This window comes from Ptiloglossa arizonensis, chromosome 7, assembly GCF_051014685.1.
Source record: "Ptiloglossa arizonensis isolate GNS036 chromosome 7, iyPtiAriz1_principal, whole genome shotgun sequence".
Lineage (NCBI taxonomy): Eukaryota > Metazoa > Arthropoda > Insecta > Hymenoptera > Colletidae > Ptiloglossa > Ptiloglossa arizonensis.
The window spans coordinates 3,135,671-3,144,367 of record NC_135054.1 but is presented as its reverse complement, the minus strand read 5'-3'; the positions used below and the strand labels follow the sequence as shown (position 1 = coordinate 3,144,367).

Here is an 8,697-nt window from a genome sequence, read left to right as displayed (position 1 = left end):
ATTCGAAGTGTCAGAATTTATACTGTTGATGCGTGACTCATACGTACATTGAAAGAGTATTTCACTGTTCTAAGTTACAGAGTCATCATTTGATTGAAAGAGGAAAAAACCGTGCACTTCCAATATTAATTTGTAACAAAAATCTGAAATCTCAAAGTTAAGATACATTCGAGATTTATTTTAGTGTTTTGTTTTTACGTATTGTAACCTATTTCTCGTACATTCAACACGGAAAAAGAGATAACGCTGGAATGCATTACAACTGGTGCGAAGTTCGTATGCCTCTCTTATCACGCAATAATTTGTATTCCTTCTTACTGTACTTCCTTGTTTCTTTGTCAGTATCAGCGTAATGTTCGAATCGTGCGTATGTAGTTTATGTAATATCTACAATATCGAATTACTACGAGTATTGAAGATTCTACAGAGTTACCTTGCCAAATTTAGGTAACTCTTTTATATTAGAATCACAAAGATGCTTGAGAAAATAAGTTATATCAACACAACTACAATTCGTGTGGTACATCAAATACAAGAAAATGAATTCATTTTTAAAGACAGTCCATTCTATGACAAATAGAAGAAAACTGATAGTCAAACAGTCGCTGCAAAAACAACTGAATACCTGTGTGATGGAAATGCAGAGAGCACCGGGTGCAGAAGCTGATGGTACAGTTGGCAATTATGACAAAAGCATGACATTGTGCTCTGTTTTGGAAGCAATTTTTTTACATGGCTTAAAAGACAGCCTTTTAAATCGGGTAACAGAAGTTCTAAGCGGTCCAGATATTGATGCTGTACCACAGCCAAGCTTTTGGGGACCATTATTGGTATTCTCTCATCGGCAAATTATAGACCAAATACAGACATTGAGCCAACTTATCACAGAAGTTGGATATTGCAGAGCTTGGATACGATTAGCCTTAAACGAAGGTCTGTTAGCCAGTTACTTATGTTCTATAAGAAGTGACAATTCAGCCTTAAAGCCATATTACAATCATTATGCATTCGTTAGAGATATGGATTGTATTGAAGTTGCAGAAAGATTAATCGAAAGCTTAGATTACATTCGCTTTGACTTTGTTTGCAATAGTAGTCTCTTAAATTTTTGGTCGCACACACCTCTTTTATTAGCAGGAATATGGTCACCACCAATGAAATCTTGTCCTGTATTCAGTGCAGTTGATATTGCAAAAACAATAAGTACAGACTCCACAGATAATGAGAATTTGAATGAAGTTGAAATAGCTAGTTCTATTGGTAGTTCTGGTCCCTTTAATTCATCACAGTCTGCCCTTAATAATGTAGCTTCTATTATGGACGATGAAGCTTTAAAAACAATATTAGCTAATAAGGAATCAAACAATATTGGTACGGAATATTTAACTAATGATTCAAGAGATATTCCACCTTTGGAAGAAGCAAAGGAACAAAATTTACAAGAAGTCGATGAACAAAACCTACAAGAAGTGGTGGAACAAAATGTAGAAGAAGCAATGGAAGAAAAGATAGAAGAAACTTTAAAACAAAACATACATGACAGTGAAGAAATAGATAAAGAGATTTTACATGGTAGTAGTTCAAGAAACAATATAGAAACTAATATAATACCCGATATTGAAGATTCTGTAATTGATAATATTGTACAAAATCATGAAACTTCACATGACACTACTGCAACTACAGTAGGTAATTCACTAATTAGAGGATTGGGATGGTCAACCTTATTGGAAGATTGTGAATCATCCTTAAGTTCATTTGTAATATCTCATGACTCTGAAACTGATCCACCTTGTACACCAGGTGATGGGCCTACATATGATTCTATTATTCATAGTTATCACAATGCTGGAAATATATCAGTACCAGATCTTCAAGAATTTTTAAAAAGATGTCCCAAAAAACAAACAAATAATGTTGGAACCAAAGTTCAATCAGAAAACAAGGTATAACTTAACTATTCATTAAATAAGTTTTTCAATTGATTAATTTTAAATGACATGATAAAACTGTCACATGAATTTATACAATTTATTCATTATCGATCAACTCTTTAGTAATGTATTAAAAGTGACAAAATACAGTTATTGAAAAGTGGTTATTCCTTTTCAGTTTTCAAATTACTATTAATTTTAGAAAATTGATTATAATATGTTCTATATTTGGCTGCATTAAGCTATTAAAGTGTTAGACAAAACTAGTCAATTTTCTGTAATTTCATATAAGAATGTAATTTTAGTGTAAGTGCTAAATAAAATGTTTTATCTAATTTTAGGTGACGATAAATTTTGATGATCAATTGACAAAACTTTCCAGAGAAAAGGGTTTGGACACACAAAACTATTGTTGTTTTGAATGCGGTTATGCAATTGGTCTGACTTTTTCAAAAGCACATGTTTGCTTCTACTCTGGCAATTATTATTGTTCCAAGTGTATGTCACGAAGTGAATATCTTATTCCATCAAGAGTAATTTATAATTGGGATCTAAAAAATTACCCTGTTTGCAATAAAGCAGCAACATATTTACAAAATTGTTCAATGTTATTAGATTTTAAGATATTAAATCCAAAAATTTATATGGCTGTAGATACTATGGCTCAATTGCAATCCTTAAGAATTCAATTAAATTTATTGAGAGCTTATTTATTCACCTGTCGCGAACCTATTATTGAATCTTTACAAAAAAAAGTTACACCCAGAGACTATTTGTATGAACATGTCCATCAATATTCTGTTTCTGATTTCTTTGATATACTTAATGGAACCCTTGCTCTACAATTACAAAAGGTAGTAAAATTTGCAAGAAATCATGTTGTAAATTGTTGGCTTTGCAGTCAAAAGGGATTTATATGTGAAATTTGCAATAATCCAAAAGTCATATATCCTTTTGATATGGAATCTACGTATAGAGTAAGTCAATTTAATTTTTTTGTAATAATATAAAAATGAAGAATAGGAATTAAAAGATAGTTTATTAATTTACTTAATGGTTTCAGTGTGAGGCCTGTAATGCAGTGTTTCATGCTAAATGTTTAAATGCTAAGAAACCATGTCCAAAATGTGAACGCAGGCGTAAACAAATGGACCTTCCACTTTTAGACATGGGATGTACAGAATTATTAGTGGATGATGCATCAACATTTTCAGCTAATACAAATTAATGAATACAAAATGTAACAAATATTATATTTTTATTTTCAATCATGTACAGTATTTGTGTTTTTATAAGCTGATTGTTCAACTAAAATCTGTTTATATTAAAATTCCTTTTTTGAGAATTTAATAATGAATACTTTATATCTGTGATGCATAAACATTATACAATAATGTATCTAAGTAGAACTTAAATATGTAATTTTTTTGAATCAACAGTGTGAATGGTCACACTTAATTGGTTATTTGTATTTTACTGAATTTCATCATCTAATACTATGTCTACTTCTCTAAATCCTTATCCCCCTATTTGTTATCATGACCCTGCTTTTGTATCTTATTTAATTTACTTGTTCATTATATCTTTTTCACAAAGTATAAATACATTTTATTTTTTTTGTACATTTTGTTCATCACTAGGAGTGTGAATAATGTAGTGAATTAAAACTTACATTTTGCTGCAATTTTTAATATACATATATACATGTTACTAGATTGAAGAAATTTTTATAGGTCATTTTTAGGAGAATGAATTTTAAGATGTACATGAAATATGTGTTTATGTAATATACATTTTATTAAAACTTTCTATACAAACTGTAGTAAAATATATTGGCCATTTGTTTATGAAATTATTTTATATTTATTGTATTTAATACTGTTGTTATATTTATATAATGTAAAAAGTTACCATGCTTTATAATCAATAGATTTACATCCTGCATGTACATATTCTAAATATATTGATTTTAATGTATTAAAATGTAAATAAAAATTCAAATTTATCTATACTGGCTTACATACTTTACAATATTGAACACCTTTAAATTAAATTTTGATCAAACAATTGTTTTAAGCTATATATGTTACATATTGCTTAATAAAATATATTTTTATTATATTTACCTTTAAGTGGTAACCAGTATGTACAAGCTGTGTGTTTAAATTACCATTGTTTTAATGATACATATATTATTAGAAATTCCTTGTAGACTAGAAATAATTCATCGTGTTTCTAAACAAAAAAAAATGTAAAACAGTTAAAGTTCGTACGCATAACATGTGTGCAAAATATAACTTAAAAAAAGGAAAAGACACTCGAACAATAGTTCTGAGATATCAATCTTACATACTCTTAATTATTTACATTTTTCAAAGAACACAATTTTTAAAGTATATCATTGAATATATTTGTACTACCATTTTTATTTCCTTAACAAATAAATCTAAATTAAAATGCTATAAGCATAAAATATATTGTTAAGACATTTTATACAATATGTGTACGCTCAAACACGGGGAGATGCATATGTGAGTGCGGGCGCGCGTACATATGTATGGCGTGTAAGATCTACTACCGAGGTAAGGAACTTATGAGTTAAAAATCGATTTCGAGTTTCGAAGTTGCTTGTATTTCAATATTTAAAAAATTCACGTAGATATTAATATTTCTGTAGTGGTTAGTCCCAATTTTTTAATTTTTGAATAAAATAAAAAAAAAAAATTTCGTGCTAACAAAAGTCAAGCAATATTATTGAAACGAATATAAAAAAATGTATCTCAAATTTGAAATACGTTTTTTTGACTCTATAAACTTCCTTCGTTGGGATCTTATAATTAATATATTATATATGATATTAATTATACACGACATTGTTTTTAACAATATGTAACATTTATATTATTTTGTTCAGAACTATATGTGTTTTAATATATTTCAAATATGAAAAATACACATTAATTCTAAAACAACTTTATATGAATGTTATCAAAGGTAAATTTTAAATGAAATAGAATGAATTTTTCTAGTCTAACTTGTCTTATAAGGCACAGTGTTTCTTAATTCTAATTATTTCGATATTTTTGTTCATTATGCCAAAATTTGAAGCTTCATATTTTTAAAAGATTCATAACAAACAATATTTATAAAATCTTTAGAAACTATAATTGATAATTTTCCAGGTACCTACTTACAAAATAATATTATGATTTTATAATGTATGATCGCATATTATACACAGTAAGATACTTCAATTTAGAAAAAAGTTAAAGCATTAAATGACTTATTATATGGCATTTGTTGGTTTAAATTTTAAAACATACAATACATAATAATGAAACATGTATTAACAAGTTTAAAATCAAATATTAATGATTTTTTTGTCAAAAAATATCATGTATATGTAATTGATGCACATTTTCTTTAATTTGTTGTAATAATATGAACAATATAAATATACTGTTTCAAAAAATTGCAAAACTATTTTATAAATCTCAATATTACAGATGTAGGTAAACATTATGTGAAAAAGTATAAGTTATTTTGTTTTTAAATATTACTCTCTGTAGAAGATGAGCAGCTTGAGATTGATTGTTAAAATAGTCATTATTTAAGAAGATATGTTTTCGATAGTAACAAAATTCAATTATTTAACTGGAATTAATACACTGAGATACAGACACAACAAAAGTACTTTTCAATACTTGTATAATATTCTTATTGAGATGTAAGAAAATAAGTGTCTATGTTATTTTCTTACAATACATGTGCATAAATTTATTAAAACATTATCTTCAAACGTGATACTTAAAATTTCTTGCAAAACTACTTATTATTTGAGTTACTATTTTGTACTATCATTTAACATCAAATTTGAAATATTGCCAATTTGTTTTAAACATTTTATCTCAATCTATAATGTTTCTTTCCTGTGGCAATATTACATCTTTGATGTCTGTATATTACTACTCTATGTTTATACTGGCAATACCGTTTATGTCTCTGATCAATGTAAAGATTTTGGAAAATATGCAGATGGCAACATTGGTTTGTCAGATGAACTCGCCCTTCTTAATCCACTCTGTAGCGTAACACTTGTACTTTTTGCTTTTGTACCATTTGACGGTACAGATGGATTATTATTTTCTACAACTGGCATAGAGGAAGAACCTGCAGTATTTCCCGGTAACTTATTTAATGAATTAATACGTTCCATAGGTGTGCTGGTACTTGAAATTTGACCACTTTTATTAAACGTTGATATCCCCATTGTATTATCAGTGATACCAGCACCCATTGTCCGCGCAGTTACGCGCGTAGTTTGATTTATATTTGGATTTTGCACAATTGGATTTCTCATTGGCAATCCAAATAATGCATTCGATTGTACTGTATTGGGCACAGGTGTCCGCATTTCAAATTTATTAGTCATTAATTTATTTGTTCTAGGCAATGTTAATTGAACTGAAGAAGGTACAGTAATCGGCACTGGCACGGTAGCACTTTGTAATGGAGACTGGTTGTCTGCTAATCGTCGATTTAACCAACTAATTACTGTAAACATATAAAAAATTAATTTAAATTATAAAATAATCTTTTTTCGAAAGAAAAAATTTTAATTAAAAATAAATGTAACTGTGACACAGTATTTAATATTCTGTTTGTTTCTATCAAAACAATCAAATATTTAATACATTATAATACAAAATTATTCTTCTATAAATCATTGTTAAATTAGAAAATTTGTAATATTAAATAAAAGAAGTTAATTTTTACCGTTGTCATTATATTTTATTGTTTTTTCCTTCTCTTCCAATTGATTTTGTTGAATTTTGAGCTGTTCTTTCAAATGTTCAACATCTATTTTGGTATCTTTTGCTTCTTTAATTAAACTTTCCATTTTACTTTCTAATTGACCAACTTCTTTTTGTTTAGTATCCAATAATCGTTCTTGCTCAAGTGCTATGCTGGTCCGTAGTTTTAATTTAGATTTAGTTGAAGCAAGTTCATTTTGTAATTTTGTCAATATTTCATTAGCTTTGACTAGTTCGTCACTTAAATTTCTTAAAGAATTTTGTTTACGCTGTAGTTGGCCATCTTTTTCAGCTAAAAGATCATCTAGATGTTGTTTCTGTTCCTTTGCCGTTTTTAACATTTCAGTATGTTTATTGGTAAGAATACCTTTATCTTTTAATTCTTGTTCAAGTACAGCAACTTTAGTTCTTAAACTATTTACAATTTTGTCTTTTTCATGGTAATCTGTATCTAGTTTAGAATTTTGTTTTTTTAGTAAATTTAAATCTCTTTGAGTCACATTAAGCTCCTTTTCAACACTTTGTAGCTGTTTAACTTGTTCCATATTTGTTGCTTCAAAAAGAGACAACTTATCTTTGTATGTTAAATTTTGGGTGCGTAACTCTGCAAGTTCAGTGTGTAATTGTCGTACAATTTCTGTATGTCTACGTTCTACTTCTAATTTTTCTTTTTCACTCTGACGTTGCCATTCTAACTGAGCTTTAGCAAATCTGTAATATACAAATAATATTTAATAAACGTTTTATAAATATTCCCAATAAAATTCAAAATACATTAACTCACCTATCTTTTTCAAGGCTTACTTGCTCTGATGAAGATAATTGCATTTGATTTTTTTCAGCCATACACTTATGTTCCAATTGTTCTAATTCTTTTGTCTGTATTTCTACCTTATTTGTTAAGTCATTTAATCTTGATTCAAGTGTAACTGCATCCCTATTTTGTTGCAGAATATTTTCTTTCAATTGTTTAATTTTCATGGCCATATGAGTTTTTAAATTAGAATCACTTGCAGGTGATATGTTCAGACTTAAATGACACAAATGTTTGAAATTGTTTGTTTCAACCAGTTTGAATATCCATTCTCCACCTTCTTCTGCCAATAGCAATAAGAATTTTTGTGGTGGTTTTGATAAATTTGCTGGTGATATTTGACACTGCTCCAATAAACATATTAACTGAGTTGCAAAATTATCAAAATCTACCAATAATCCCTGTTGGGATTTTAAAACTTTAAAATCATCTTCTGAGATAAATAATGAGTAAACAAAGCAGGGATCGTCGTCATCCGCTAACAAAACACATAAATTCTGTAATATAAATACATACATTAATAAATTGAACAAATACTTCTGCAAAAATTTTTGGAAATTTATTTTGTCTTTTAATGGTAAAGGTATGAATCTAACGGATGCGACGTGTAAATTAAAAATGAAAGCTAACAAAAAATATTAAATATACAGATATTGCATAAAAATATTTATCTACATAATATGTATAGGTTAATATAATCACTACGTGTAACATTACCTTTCGACAAACAGGACTAAGACCGGCATGAATTTCTACGTTAACTCTAAGTTCACGTTGTCGTTCTTCTTTATGTTGTGGTTTAATATAAACTCTTTGCACTTTAGTGTACAACACTTCAACATTGTTCAATTGGAGGCCAGAATCACCACTCACTCCACTGCTTATTGAATTGTTTAAATAATTCATCGTTTATCTACGCATTTGGTAATCATCTGTTAATCGTTAACTACCCGGTATTTTAGATAATGGAGATAGAGTTTCAATTTTCGTCTCATTTGTCAAACTTTCGTAAACTAAAAAAAAATATGCATCAAAACTTTCAAATTCTGTAACCTACATGCTCAGTTGATGCATGCGTATTTTAAGTGCTGCCATCTTAACGTTAGACATTGCTATTAATGCCCCTCCCTTTCCA

The 8,697-nt window shown here is 28.3% G+C and overlaps 2 protein-coding genes across 4 annotated transcripts; one reads left to right on the top strand and one right to left on the bottom strand.

Annotated features, from left to right (window-relative positions):
* Positions 1-3,477, top strand: Plekhm1 (Pleckstrin homology and RUN domain containing M1). Of its 3 annotated transcripts, none has more exons than XM_076315719.1 (4): positions 1-265; positions 343-1,946; positions 2,276-2,911; positions 2,998-3,477. In XM_076315719.1, the coding sequence occupies exons 2-4, from the start codon at positions 540-542 to the stop codon at positions 3,160-3,162; spliced, it is 2,208 nt and encodes a 735-aa protein (XP_076171834.1). In that variant the 5' UTR covers positions 1-265; positions 343-539; the 3' UTR covers positions 3,163-3,477. The 3 variants fall into 3 exon arrangements, with proteins under 3 accessions (XP_076171834.1, XP_076171833.1, XP_076171832.1); XM_076315718.1 differs by having other exon boundaries at positions 1-272; XM_076315717.1 differs by having other exon boundaries at positions 1-1,946.
* Positions 3,478-5,630: 2,153 nt separating this feature from the next.
* Positions 5,631-8,596, bottom strand: Sas-6 (Spindle assembly abnormal 6). Its single transcript, XM_076316163.1, has 4 exons — positions 8,280-8,596; positions 7,533-8,059; positions 6,711-7,459; positions 5,631-6,488 (listed from the first exon to the last, which is right to left on the bottom strand). Exons 1-4 carry the CDS (start codon positions 8,466-8,468, stop codon positions 5,941-5,943), a joined length of 2,013 nt encoding a protein of 670 aa, XP_076172278.1. The 5' UTR covers positions 8,469-8,596; the 3' UTR covers positions 5,631-5,940.
* Between the last annotated feature and the right edge of the window lie 101 nt (positions 8,597-8,697).

Bases quoted from the DNA above. Each gene is read 5' to 3' on its own strand.
- Sas-6 (XM_076316163.1), bottom strand. From the start codon at position 8,468: ATGAATTATTTAAACAATTCAATAAGCAGTGGAGTGAGTGGTGATTCT. The intron at 8,060-8,279 runs GTAATGTTACAC...TTTATATTACAG, and splicing joins TTAGTCCTGTTTGTCGAAAG to AATTTATGTGTTTTGTTAGC. The intron at 6,489-6,710 runs GTAAAAATTAAC...ATATGTTTACAG, and splicing joins AATAAAATATAATGACAACG to TAATTAGTTGGTTAAATCGA.
- Plekhm1 (XM_076315719.1), top strand. From the start codon at position 540: ATGAATTCATTTTTAAAGACAGTCCATTCTATGACAAATAGAAGAAAA. The intron at 1,947-2,275 runs GTATAACTTAAC...ATCTAATTTTAG, and splicing joins AAGTTCAATCAGAAAACAAG to GTGACGATAAATTTTGATGA. The intron at 2,912-2,997 runs GTAAGTCAATTT...TAATGGTTTCAG, and splicing joins ATATGGAATCTACGTATAGA to TGTGAGGCCTGTAATGCAGT.